The sequence below is a fragment of the Carcharhinus amblyrhynchos genome, chromosome 31, assembly GCF_965287045.1.
Source record: "Carcharhinus amblyrhynchos chromosome 31, sCarAmb.v2.hapA, whole genome shotgun sequence".
In the NCBI taxonomy this organism is placed as follows: domain Eukaryota; kingdom Metazoa; phylum Chordata; class Chondrichthyes; order Carcharhiniformes; family Carcharhinidae; genus Carcharhinus; species Carcharhinus amblyrhynchos.
The window spans coordinates 12,583,242-12,597,294 of NC_137354.1; the positions used below are offsets into that span (position 1 = coordinate 12,583,242).

A 14,053-nucleotide genomic window follows, 5' to 3' on the forward strand; every position below is an offset into this window, starting at 1 on the left:
AGATGCCCTGTCAGAGAGTCAGTGCAGACTCGATGAACCAAATGGCCTCTGTCTGCACTGTCGGGATTCTAGGATTGGACTGCTCAGGATGACCGAAAACTATACCAATTAGTCTTGTTGTTTCAGAAGGCCCAGATCACTGGTCCTATAGAGGGTGAGGGCCCCTAATTGCACAACTTTTCTAGTGGCTGCAGAATAATGCATCCCATCCTTCCATGCAAAAAGGAGTCCTAATAACCTCTCCAAAGCAAGTATACATGGGATGATGTTCAGACATCAGTTGAAACTTGAGAAATATCAAGCAATTGAAGGCCAAATTGTTGATGCTCATTCAGCACAATGTTTCCAATGCCAAAACACTCAATGAGAAGGAAAACACCAGCAGAAGGGCGCTGAGCATTCGTGATTATGCATACTAAGTGGGACCAGTATATGATTTATTCGTAGACTAACATGGACCCAAGACAGAAGTTAAAAGGCATCATGTAGGCAGATCCCCTTTATTCTTTATCCCAGTGGGTCCCCAGGACCAAGAACAAGGTGTTCATTGGTGCTCCTGTATCCATCAGGTAATCAAATATACAATAGTCACAAAATATGCATATGGGTGCTAATTCAATACAATTTAAAACATGATGACAGGAATATTTTCCTTGATTTGGGGAATTTACTTTCAAAACAGTTGTAATTCCCAATAGAAGTACAATTCCGATAATATAGCCCCTCCCATAGTGCTGGTACACGAGCAAGAGCAGGTGTCTGCAAATAACTGCCATTGTTTAGGCTCCTTTACTTTCTTCACCCATAGTTTCATGGACATCCGGATGCCGCAAGTGGCTATTTGACATTTTGTTGCAATGATGAGCAGCCTGGCATTTAGTTCACGCATTCTGAATGCCAGTGTTTGCCAGTTAGAAAAGATTGCTTACAGTTATTGACTTGGCATCAATGACTCAGATGTGGAAAGCTGGCAATGAGCCTGTCTCTTATTTGCTTTTAATGGCTTCACTGAGTATAAACAATGAACCGGAGAGTTGCCATCAGCACCATCTACCCTTTCAGATAAGTGCACATCTCCAATTCCCCAGCACATAGTTACATTGGTTTAATGTTGGAGAATAAAAGACTACTTGTTAAGTATTGTCCCATAGCTGCAGTCTTGATCTTTAATTTGTTTTTCTATTTTTTATTCGCTGAAGGGTACGCCATTATGTCGAGCTGATTTAAGAGCTGTCAACATCAACCTCTGCGACATGTGTGTTATTCTATCAGCCAATCAGAACAATATCGACGATTGTTCGCTGCAGGACAAAGAATGCATCTTGGCGTCACTCAACATCAAATCTATGCAGTTTGATGACAGCATAGGGGTCTTGCAGGCTAATTCCCAAGGTAAGGACTGCCCTATAATACTTCTCTGCTATGCCTGGAGGGGACAGGAGCTGGCAAGAAGAATATCCCTCACTCAGTAATTCAAACAGTCTCAGATTGGTATGTTTGACAATAAGGGCAACTGACTGCTATGATGTTTTAAACAGGACGGAGATAAACAGCAATGGAAAGGAATAGCTTTTGGATTGATGGGGAATTTTGAAATGGGTTGAGCTTAATATAGGCAGGGCATAATTAAACTTAAGCATTTGAAAGGGTTCATATTTATGGTTTGTGGGTGGCCGTTTTTGTGATTGATTGAGAGAGAAGAGCAGAAAAGTGACAAAGAAATGCCTTTTTAAAATATATACAATAGTTTCTCTTGTAATATTTGTTTTTTTTTGTTTTCCTCAAACATTTCATTGATGTTCAGAGGGTGGAGGCATGTGCAGATATTTTCAGTCCTGCAGTTCCCCGAAGAGTTTTGGGGAAGGTTCCATATCTTCTCTGTTTAGGTCAGAAAGACACCATTATTGATTAAATATTGAAATACACCGTACATCTTTTCCAAGCTATGACTGGTCACCCTTTGGCGCTCTGGCTGTGTTTAAGGCCTCAATATCTTGCACGTCAACCTCGCTGGGTTATTTGGTGATCGAATGAGGCGGAGAACAGTTTGACCTCGTAAAACGTTTTGCTGGAAAAGATTTAGATCCTATTCATTGTCGGATTGTACAGTTGTTTGTGCAGTAATGTACCTCTTGTGGAAATATTTTACACGCTACTATCTGGGGACACAAACATATTAGAAACTGCTGATATGTTTTCCTTTCATGTGGGGTTTGAAACTGACTACCTTTGTGAAAATGAGAAATGACGTGGGACCTTTAAAATCAGCAAATATATGCTCGGTAACATCTACATATAGGTGCAGAATGCAATTATTTTCTGCTTCTTAGACCCTGTTATAAATATTTTAATCCTTATGTTTGCCTTAAGACATTGAATTGTTTGAAGTGCATTCTGACAGGTTCTCTGCCCCATTCTGTCGCACTTTTTTGAATCTGGAAAGAATATTATGATTTAATTAAAATGTACGAGTGGGTCAATGTTTGTTCGAACCGAATGTAATGATTTATATAGATGACTATGCATTACAGCGGTTGCTTGGCAACAGGTAGAAAATCAACCATTGCTTAAGGCTGTTTATAAAATTACTGAAATCGATTTGCAACAATTGCTAAATAACACTCACCAACTTCAAGTAGTGGTATTAGGGAGCTAACAGAGCAATAGATAATAACACCGTTTAAATGATTGTACTTCTGAAATATTTATAAAAGCACTTTATACCTCCTTTGAGACTTTTAAAATGTTCTGAGTCTTTAGTGCTGGACTGGTTGCTCCATGCCTGTTCTTAATTTTCCCCAGAATAGATTGAAAAGCTCTCATGCTAGTAAGACATTTGATGTGAATATAGTATATTTTAAAAGTCTCTGGAATAGATTTAGAGGTCTATCATTATTACAGTAATTGTGTTTGGTGCCTTATTAGAATGACTTTTGGCCCTTTGATGTTTTCTTAAGTGGCTCAGCAATCTTAATTAAATGAGGGCTGCAATGACTAGGCGAATGGCACTTAAACCCCTTACTTGCAAATAAAAATTAGATATTCTTATGGTAATATTTTACACACCTTTGGCATGGTATGGCTAACCACCCTGCTGGTTTATATTTACTAATTGCAAACTTGAAGCAGTAACCCAATGCTAGTAAACCACATAACCCTTAAAATTCTAATGAGACTACAAGGACTGCATCAGATGCTATTGTTTAAGTGGGTAATGGTTCCAGTAATGTTCTAATTGCAGGTTGAAGTACATTAGCCTGGTATCTACATTTAGGAATTTTTTCACAGCACGGCCTTAAGGGAATAGTTCAGAAAGGCATTACCTCCAAATTCCTGTCATTTACATTTATTACTCACTGTACTCTCCCGAGCTAACCATTCTTTTACTGTTCAATTGCATGAGTTGCGAAAAACAAAATGCTTTGAAACCTGCAGTGAGTTCTAGTAAAATGTGCTTTTTGTCTTCATTTGCCAGAGTATTTAATTGTTATTTTATGCAGCGGTCCAATTAAAAATCTGCCAGTGCTGCAAGTAACTTGATAGTGGATGTTAGTGTGGTGGTGGTGTCTCCCCTGTTTATGTCACACAAAATGTGTACCCCTCCTAGCCTAGTCTCACTGAGTAAGCATCCCTTCAGAGGTTGTCACTGTCGCTGCATGAATGTCCTTGGGAATAAATGACTCAGTTGTGCAGTTGGCGGTTTTACTTTTATAAAGCAAGTTGTTTCCCTGTTGTTTTGTAAGTGAACGCACTGCCTGGTACTGATCCTTGCAAGCCCTAGCAGTTCCAGATTTGATCAGCATTCTGGGCTGAATTCACTGATCCCAGCTGGGCAGCAATATAGACTTTACAAATTAGAATATGCAAAAATATCAAATACGAGGAAAAACCATTCAACCCATCAAAACTGCTGTTTTAACTCTCTCAGCCCAACATATATGTTTGGCTTTATTATCTTGCCTGCTATGTTATTTCAAATGCTTATTAAGGAAGAAAGAACAGAAGAGTTAGCATTTACGTCAGTGGTTCCCACCAATGTACCACGGCAGCCACACGACACACTGGTGTATCCTGAACATCCCCAAGTGTGCCACAAAAAAGATTCAAAATGATTAAAAATTCATTTAATTAAACTAAAATTAACCTTCGTCTTCAGCTCTGTGGTCAGCTTTTCCAAGACCTGATAGATCTCAGTGTACGTGCCGGCTGGGAAAGAGCCGCACATGCGTGGTTCAGACTTTTTACATTAGTCAGGCCCATGCTCATGACCAACGGGACCTGGAGCTGAAGGCAAAGTCCTTTCTGCCCACACACACACATGCAAAAATTCAAACAGGGCGCAAAAAACCCTGGGAGAAGTGAGAGAAGCAGAGAAATGTTAAAAAAAAGACATATGCAGTTCTGAAAATCACAATATTGAAACCATGCCAATAACTTGTATCTGTAGTTATGCTTAGTTAATGCCTGGATATAAGATTAGCATTATGCTGAGATTCTGTCCTGCACTTCAGCTTTTCTCCTCTTTTTTAATTATGTTACTGCTTTTTTCTCATGCTACATTTTTCTGCCTGAGATAATAGAACTCAAGATATTAATACAAGAAACTGGGGGGAATAAATGTTGGGAAAACTCAGATAATTAGGCAGCATCTGTGGAGAGAAAAAGTCAACATACATGTTGATGACTCTTTTGAAGTACGAAATCCTGTACGAACATATGTATAATATGTGAACTGTGTTTTTAAGAAAATCAAGGTTCCCTTTATTCAGCTTATATTTATGTTGAATTGTTTACCTTTTTCCAAGTCAATGGTCCAGGTTTTGCAATAGCTCAAACTGAGGCTATTAGTGTTCAGCATTATTATGGCGGAAATGAGATTTTTGCCATCCACACATGTACAGTAAAACATGGAAACCCGATTCCCTTCCCATTTTTTGACCATGTTCTCTTTGATGACGAACGCAGGCTGAAAATTGCTCCCAAAATGTCTTTTGCTGGAGGGCGGTTCAGAGTAAACAGGAGGTGTGTCTGAAATTTCCTTTATAGTGTAGAGGTGTACTGTGATATTCAAGAGGTTGGACACCACTGATTTATGCAATGCTTTTGTTGCACCTGAGCTGCAGAATAGGTGCAAGAAGGCCTAATTTTGGGCACCAATATCCTCTCCTCAAAAGACACCTGGCAGAGGACTGGATAAAATTGGGTAGGGGATTTTTCAAACATTATCAACAGTGACCTAAAACAAAAATTAGGCTCCTTAAGTATGTAGATAAGAAGCCTAAATCCTGTTTCAGAACCATTTCAGGAAAGTGGGGTGGAGTAGCTGCCAGCTCAGGCCAAGGCCAAATTTTGAACTGTCTCAAGGCCCTCGTTCAGGTACGCCTTGCAGCCACATCACCACCTGAGCTTGAGAAGCTCGTGCCAATGGATTTCTACCCACCTTCCCCCAGGCTTTAAAATCCTGAGAAAAAACTGTCTGCCAAAAATCAGAAGTTGCTCGCTCTCCAAATCCCCTCCCATCATCACCACTTTACCTGCCAATCAGAGGTTGCCTGCAGGCCAAATGTCGAAGATTGAGTGGACATCCAGTGTGCACAGTGTAGGTCCAATTATAGATATTGGTAACTTCTGTGGGATACCAACTACTAGTCTGGAATTAGCACCCCCCCCCCTTCCCCTCCACAGCCCCCCAGTTGCCCTGAATAGCAGTCAGAGTTAGGAAATAAATTGAAGGAGAAAAGGAAGAGGGATTTAAAATTGTTAATGAAGGCTTCCCTGATTTCTTTTGCACTTTTACCCGTAAAATGAGATTGTGCTGAGAAAATGCTGTGCCAGGTGATCACATGAATCTTGTGTTGCAGGTTTAGTAACAGACTGCCCCTTTAGTTTTGTTAAGTGTATCAGACATGTCCACATTGGGCAGACATGAGCATTGCCCTTTGCTGTTCTGCTAGCACCATGATCTTGTCATGAACAATGCAAGGCTCCAGCTAATGCGTTCCAGTGCTGCAACTACTACTTTTCATTAAAACTTGCCCAAGCAATGAAGTGAATTAGGTTTTAATTAGCCTTTATATCAAGTTAAAAGTGACAGGTTCTGATTTATGAGGCACTTCACTTTTATTTTGCTTTCTGCAATTCAACACTACAATTACACATCCCATGAATAAAAATAGTAACATGCACCCATTTGGACTTGAAAATAGAACACTACCAGTCTTCCTTTAAACAGTGAATTCCCTTTGGAGTGGAATTTCACTGTTCATCATCTTAGACCTATAAAGGTTATATTGTAGAATTAAAAAATGGAATTTTGTCAGAGAGCTTATATTAAGTAGCGTAAAGGCTATTATTTATTGCCTCAGTGAGGGCTGCATTATTCAGCCCCATTTTGAAGCATTATTAATTTATTTCTGTTCATGTACGCACCTGAACTCCTGGTTTTCTTTTGTTCAGCCCCCCCCATGTGCCGATAGATGCTACACAACAGCAACTACAACAAAACAAAATCAAAATACTGCAGATGCTGGAAGTCTGAAATAAAAACTGGAAATGCTGAAAATACTTAGCAGACCTGGCAGTCTCCATGGGGATAGAGAGGGAGGGAAGATGACAACAGCTGCTTACATAGTACCTTTAACATCGTGAAACACCCAAGGCTTTTCATAGGAGGATGATCAAATAAAATTTAACACACAAGGAGATGTTAAGGCCACATGCTTGATCAAAGAGGTAGGTTATAAGCAATGTTTTAAAGGAGGAAGAAAGGCAAAGAGGTTCAGGGAGCAATTTCCAGAGCAAAGAGTTTTGTCGGCTGAAGACATAGCCACCAATGGTAGAACGATTAAAATCGAGGGGTGCTCAAGAGGCCAGAACTAGAGGACTTGCAGAGACCTCTGAGGGTGAAGTGGGTCAAATACTCCATTGATCACAAACTTCCTATCAGCAACAACACAGAAGCTGAATAACATCTGAAAGGCACAAAATCAGATGAAGAGCATGTTAAAATTTGGGAATACTGCAAAAATGGATGGCCAGAATATGTTCCAAATAATCTTATCCTGAAACAATACTTCAAGCAAAGAAGACATCTCAGTGTTGTGGATGACTTATTGATTTATGATGAGAGATTGTTCACATCTGGAGTTCTTAGACTCGAGATCCTTCAGAGAATACACCAGAGACATTAGAAAGTGTCGTGTTAGAGAGCTGAATTCCATTTGGTGACTAGGGATCTCAAAATAATGAGGGAATGATTTTGAGCTGCATCGCCGGTCTGACCATCACCATGAGCAAAGGAAACCTCTGATGGTATATTCATTTCCATGTCAAAACTTCTGATGGGAAGACAGTAACAAACTCAACTTTCTGTTGTTCCATACGCGTTTATGCCAAGTCTCAAAACAACAGAGAGCAAGTGGGGTTGGGGGTGGGGGTGGAGGTGGGAGATGTTTATCCTGCAAATCAAACCAGAAACTATAATCAGTGCCATAGAATGCACAATTTACCAGAACTTCAACCAGTCTGGACTTGTGACCAAAATTGAGAAGGCCAAGCACTGGGGAAAAAGACACAACCTGCAGTTTTGTAGAGACTGAAAATGGAATTGTGAAGGGAAATAGAAGTGCACCAGTATAACTACAAGAGGACCATCAATGGAATAGACCAACTATCCATCTGATCAGGAAGACAACCAGAGCAGAGAACGAATAGCCTTTGATAATTTACGTACTACACTATGAGATGCGAAGGATAATGTGAAGAACTTGAATCCTGTGCAAGCTCTGAGCTGACAGCAGGGTCGGAGAGATTGGTGAGCACAGACCTGGAACACTGACTCTTTTCCTCACTCCCCAGATGCTGCCTGACCTGCTTGAATGCTCCAGCATTTCCCACGTCTGCTTCACATTTTCAGCAGCTTCACTATTTTGTTTTTGTAATCATTAAGACAGTCTGCGGGCACTGTGTGTTTTCAGCAACTGGTTATTTGAAGGACACTAGTGTACAGAAGCCCAGGTGGGTCCCAGCAATGGAAAGCCATAATTTTGATAAAGCCTTGACATTGAGAAACAAAACAAAAGATTTAATGGAAGTTTTCATTAAGATTTTGATGGTGTTAATAGGGAGAAGGATATCCAGCCTCACAATCCTCCCAAGTTCTCTGCACTGCTCTCGTTCTGACCTCTTCAGCATTCCAATGTTAATTGCTCCATCGTTGGTGGCCTTTAGCTGCCTGGACTCTAAGCTCTGGAATTCCCTCACTAAACCTCTCAACCTTTCGACTTCTCTTTCCTCCTTCACGACAGTCCTTAAAACTTACCTCTTTGACCAGGCTTTTGAACATCTGCCCTAATATTGCCTTATGTCATTTAGTGTGAAACTTTGCATTCTTACACACCTGTGAAATGCCTTGCAATGTTTTGTTATATTAAAGGCGCTATATAAATACACGTTGTTATTCTGACTGGGGGTTGGAGCAAGGTGAAATTCCTTTCTGTGAAAGATTGTTTGGATATGGAATGCTTTGAAATTTAACAAAACTGGTTTTACACATAGATAGGTGCAATGATTTTGTTGAAATGTGTGGTACAGAAATATGAACTGTGGTTGCCAGGTACAGGGATGAACTATTGACAAAGGGTCAATGAGAGTTCATTATAGCTGACAAAGGTGAAAGTCCTATTGAACATTTAAAGTTATGCCTGTATCCTGAAGGCAGTAATTGACTAATTATAGTTCTTGGGCTGCCATCAATATTTATTATATCCTTAAGTTAAATTTATTTTTAACAGGAGTTTTTTTTACCGTTTTCCTGTCAGACTTGCACTTTGTGCCCCGAGTAGTGAAGCTTCTACATATGTTAGGGCTAATTTTAACTCTTCCCTGATCAGCAGGAATGGAGTGGCTCCAGTAGAACAAAGGAGTGGCAACAAAGGAATGGCTTTACTTGCTGCTGTGCTTGCACCAATCTACATTGTTAACAACATTTAGCAACAGATGCAGCCACAACTAGCAGGAGTCCTATAAATAAATTGGGGGCAGCACAGTGGGTAGCATTGCTGCCTCACCACCACGGACCCAGGTTTGAGTCCCGGTTTGGGTCACTATCTGTGTGGAATCTGCACATTCTCCCTGTATCTGTGTGGGTTTCCTCCCACTGTCCAAAAGGCGTGCTGGTTAGATACATTGGCCATGCTAAATTCTCCCTCCGTGTACCCGAACAGGCGCTGGAGTGTGGCCACTAGGGGATTTTCACAGTAACTACATTGCAGTATTAATGTAAGCCAACTTGTGATACTAATAAATAAACTTTAAACTGAAAGTGCAAGCCATTTTGCATGGCAATGGAATTTTAACTGGCTGCCCACACCTTCCTGTCAGGAAGTCGGTGAAGTCTACAAAGTTAAGTTTAAGAAAAGCTTTCCTTTCATGAATAATAATCCTCAGAGAAATTCCAAGCCTCCATAGGCACCTCCATCCCTGCACCCTGAATTTGCCGAGCTGCCGACAGCCGTCTTCTGGTAGCGGGTAACTTGATTTGCATTGTTTTCTGCAAGATTCAGATGAGGCCTGGCAGTTATAACCTTCATCTGATGTGAGCTCCCTCCTCTATCTGACTCCCTCAATAAAGAAAGTAGTTTTTTGTGTCCGTATCCTATCAAATCCCTTAAGGCTCTTAAACACCTGGGTGGACCACATCCTCTCCTCATTACTTACCCATTTAAACCCATGGTGCCATTCTTCTGGACATCCACTGAATCTCCTCCATCTTTCCTGATGATAATGCAGCACTGTCCCAGTACTGTAGTGAAATGCCAGCCTGGATTCTCCGTCACACACCATGATTCAGAAGTGAGGTTGATGCCACTCAGACACATTGTTGCATAAACAAGAGCCAGAGACCAATAAGAGATCTGAACTTTAATACTGGTTTTAAGATATGTGGTAAAATGGATGAACCCTGTACCTCTGGAAGGCTAAAATTGTGGGAGCCTTGACAAGGAGGCAATGGTTGCTGCCAATAATGTATCCACCCAAGATCCATGATCATTGAGGGATGCAGGTTTTAGGTGATTGATGGTAAGTGGGGGAGGGGGAGGGTGGGAAATTACATGGGAGGGGTGGACAGTGGCGTCAGAAGAGAGGGCAGGGTGGTGGTTGTCAGCCAACCCTTCCTTCCTGATGCCAAATCCCTCAATTTGAAGGACACATCTTGCACCTCCGCTGGAAGCTCGCAAACACCAAGAGGGTTTGCTTTTTGGATTTCTTGCGTGGCAAGATTCTGCCTGCTGCTGGGTGAAGACCAGTTAGGGCATAGTGAATCCCTCAGGTGGGCATTGATTGCCCCTCTAAACTTGCAGTTGGCACGAGGTTGGGAAGGCCAACCACAAGAGTTGCCAACCCGCTTCAATCAGGCCAGAGATGGGAAGGTGTGGGGCCCCCCATCTGATATCCTCCCACCCTATTTGATGATCCCTCACCACCAAACCCACCTAGGAAGAGAGTATTAAATTCTGCCTGCATGTGTAGAAACAGTCCTACGTACCTGAAGCCCAATGTAATCTGGTTTCCATGTTTCTGCACTGCACGATGTGGTAATGAATGTAAATGGGGAATGAGGGAGTGTTTACCGACTGTTACCAACCCTCCAGCTTGTCCTGCAGTCACCAGGAATTAAAGATTAATCGCCTCCTGGAGTTTGCTGCAAGCAAGAGTGCGAGAAAGAATGTAGGGGGTGGCTTCAAAAGATAAATTGTTTGCCCTTGTTTTTCATTTTCATGGAGCACTTTGTTCATTGGTAATAAAAATATTGGGTGATGGCATAGTGCCTGTTTTTATAGGGCAGTTAGAGGTGAGAGTTTATGTAGTGGAACCTCCAGGAACACATCCAAATATTGTTGGCAATCCTGTGTTCTCCTGAAACCGGAACAAAGGGAAGCCATAAAGTACAGTACATCAACCCATAAAATGGTGGCCAGCAGTGAATTAATTCATGTGTTGACTTGCCCGGCAGAGGGGTAGGGGGGCATGGTAGCGGAAGGTCCAAAAAGCAGCAGAGCTCCCTGTGAGCTGTTTCCAACTGTTGGCAATTATTTGAAATTTATGGTCATCAGTCAAGTTTCCACCCTGTTGGTGAATCAAAGTGAAAGAAATGAAAAAACTCACATAATTCATCTTTTAAAGTGCTTATGGAGCTCAAAGGTAGTTCCATAAGGCTTGTGGCTTGCCCAGGGTATGATTTTATATTAAGCCTAGATCACAAGCGTAAAACATTGCAAGTGTTCAGTGTAGCTGTCAAAGGCAGCTTTCTGGGATTTACAAGGCTAATTACACTCACTGATATAATGTCGACCATGAATTTACAGTGTATGTATTCTGCATATGACCTCAGTGGGGGGTTGAATTCCCATCCAGGCTGTACAACATAAATCTGGTGCCGTGGCCAGCTGCTAAGTGTAGGTCACACTGTTGGTTGCAGGGGTCACACAGGGCTGTCATGTGACTGCTAATGAAGTTATCAGCAGCTTGTTAAAAGTTGTGAACATCTCGTGTGTGTTTTTGATTGTCTCAGTGCCCCACTTCCTGACTGGTGTGAGTAATCGCATCAACAAGCTCAGGACAGGCTGTGTAAGTCAGAGGCATTCATCTGGGCCAGGACGTTAAACCGGCAACTTGGGGAATGCAGCATGTTAACTAGAGATACGAGATCTCATAAAAGTGACCTTTACAAATCCTCATAAGATTCAGATTTATTTCTGTGGCAAGTTCCGTCGCCTCAGGTTTAATCGCAGACAGCAAAATCCATTTTCTTTTGTTTTAGGATTCAAAGTGTGCAGTTAAATGAGATTGCAGTGAATATCAGATGACTTGAGTCCTCGTGCAAAACAGTTCAAGATGAAATGACGCAAGCAGATTCTCATACCAGGCTCTGCAGCAAGACCAAGATCTGCAGCAGTGTGTGTGCTGCAGCTTTGCGCAAAACAGGCAAACTGACAGGAAGGAGAGTGGGTCAGCCACATTCAGAAATAGCATTAACTTTGTGTGCCTTAGTGCAAGCAACAGCAGCTGAGTGCAAAGGTCAAAGTCCAATTTCAACTCTGAGTCATTTTCTTTGCCAGTTAGAAGTTCGACTAGAGCCCCAGCGGTTGAGCCTGGGTTACTTTTTAGTTCTTCATCCTCACCTCCCATCCATTTTGGACAGAAAGTGATGGGATGTCAGGCAGCTGCTGGCTTGGCTGCTGGGGTTGTCCTGCAGGTGGGTGGCATGAGGGGAATGGTAAAGGAGAGGACAGGAAGGGAGAGTCCTCAGTAGGGGTGTATTAAGCTTTGCATGCTGAGCTGGAGGAGCATTCCTATTCCTGTTTGAGCTCAAGATTGGCTCTGAGTTACCTTGCCGACTTATTATTTCGTCAGCAACGCCACTCGAGCTTCCCCGTCAGATCAGCAAGGTAAGGTTGCAGTCAGGTCCCAATGACATGATCAGGATCCAGTATTCACGTGCAAAAAAAAATTCTATTGACCTCAGATGGATGTCCTTGCTACCAACTCTGGCCAATATTTTTACCTGCATTTGGTATTATGCTTTCTGGGGGAACAGAAATGCAATACCGTAGGAGTGCTGCTCTATCAGAGCTGCAGGATTTCATACAAAAGGTTAAAGGTGGATATGGATCTTATGACACTATTTGAAGAGGAGCAGGATGATTCTTTTTGGTGATTTTTTGACTGGCCAATATTTCTATCTCAATCAATATCTCTAAAACAGACTTTCTGGCCATTTAGCTCATTGCTGTTTGTTTTGCACAACTTGACTGCCTTAATTTTTCTTCATTCCATCAGTGACTACACAAAAGTATTTAATGGATCTGAAGCCCTTGGGACAATAGGCACACTGAAAATGCAAGTTCTTTTGTTATTTTACCTCTCCTATACTTCCTGTTTGGGCTCTAGGGCAGGATGAGGATTGATTTTCCAACAGTGTCATTTCATGATCTGCTGCTGAGGGATGTTTGTTCTGGGTGGATGGATACTGTTATTCCAACTTTCCTTCAGCGATGCAAACTGCTAAGACGGAATCGACACATCTTTCCCAGTGACAATAACTGAGTGTAAGGGACAGTTAAGATTCCATTTCCAAAGCAGTTTCCTCTGGTTGGAGGTATCCCTGGCGTGAGTTAGGTTCTAGGTATTTGATTTTGCTGTGCTGATCAAAATGCCATCCAAATGATGGGAGGAAAATATGTGTAACTTGCTTGAAATTGAGAGTTAATGATTTTAAAGTTTAAAGTTTATTGCTTAGTGTCACAAGGAGGCTTACATTAACACCACGATGAAGTTATTGTGAAAATCCCCTAGGGGAACCCTTGGACCCTTGAGACAACTTGGTTTGGAAATTTGCAGCCAAGCTTATTTAAATGTGTTAAGTACTAAAAGTTTACCCTCTGCCCTGCAGAATTATTGCAAGTAAAAAGATTAATGTTTCTTCTCCATAATAGTATCCAACATATGCTGATTATCATTTGGCTAGGAATGCTGCTGATTCCTTCAGGGGATTTAGTCTTGTTTGGACTGTTTATTTTTGTTCTATGAGTGATATTTATGATAATCTACAAATCAGCAAAAGTCCTTGTGTAGCCTGGCGCCATTTGGGGTGTGCCTTGCCTTCACCTGTGGCTTTTGGCAGTTCTTGTGTCTCTCGGAGACTCCAGTGCTGCCCAGCAGTGGGATGTGCCCAGGGCTGTAATTTAGCCCCATTTCCTCTTGCTTTCCTTTTGCTCTGCAGTGATTGGAAAGAAAGGGATTTTTTTTTTAAAAGGAGAAGCAGCCAATTTCAACGTTCAGAATAAGTGAAAGAACGTTATTAAAACGAAGGGTTCTGAGGGCCCATTGGCACTACTTGTTCTCAATCATAAAATTGAACATTGGACTTTCTACACCTGAATTCCATCATCACTATTTTCTCAATGAATGCTTTAGAAAGAAGGTATGTGGCAGTGGGGAGGGGGGGAATGTCAGGGGACAGGAACCTTTTGTGGGCCTCATTTAATTAGCT

At 41.7% G+C, this 14,053-nt stretch overlaps 1 protein-coding gene across 11 annotated transcripts in view; it reads left to right on the forward strand.

Moving 5' to 3' along the window:
• Nucleotides 1-14,053, forward strand: part of kcnma1a (potassium large conductance calcium-activated channel, subfamily M, alpha member 1a) — a 754,381-nt gene that overhangs the window by 670,100 nt on the left and 70,228 nt on the right. For all 11 annotated transcript variants that reach the window (XM_080215698.1, XM_080215701.1, XM_080215700.1 and 8 more), the window contains one exon: nt 1,200-1,392. In XM_080215698.1, coding sequence (XP_080071824.1) covers nt 1,200-1,392 — 193 coding nt within the window. The remainder of the gene's footprint in view (nt 1-1,199; nt 1,393-14,053) is intronic.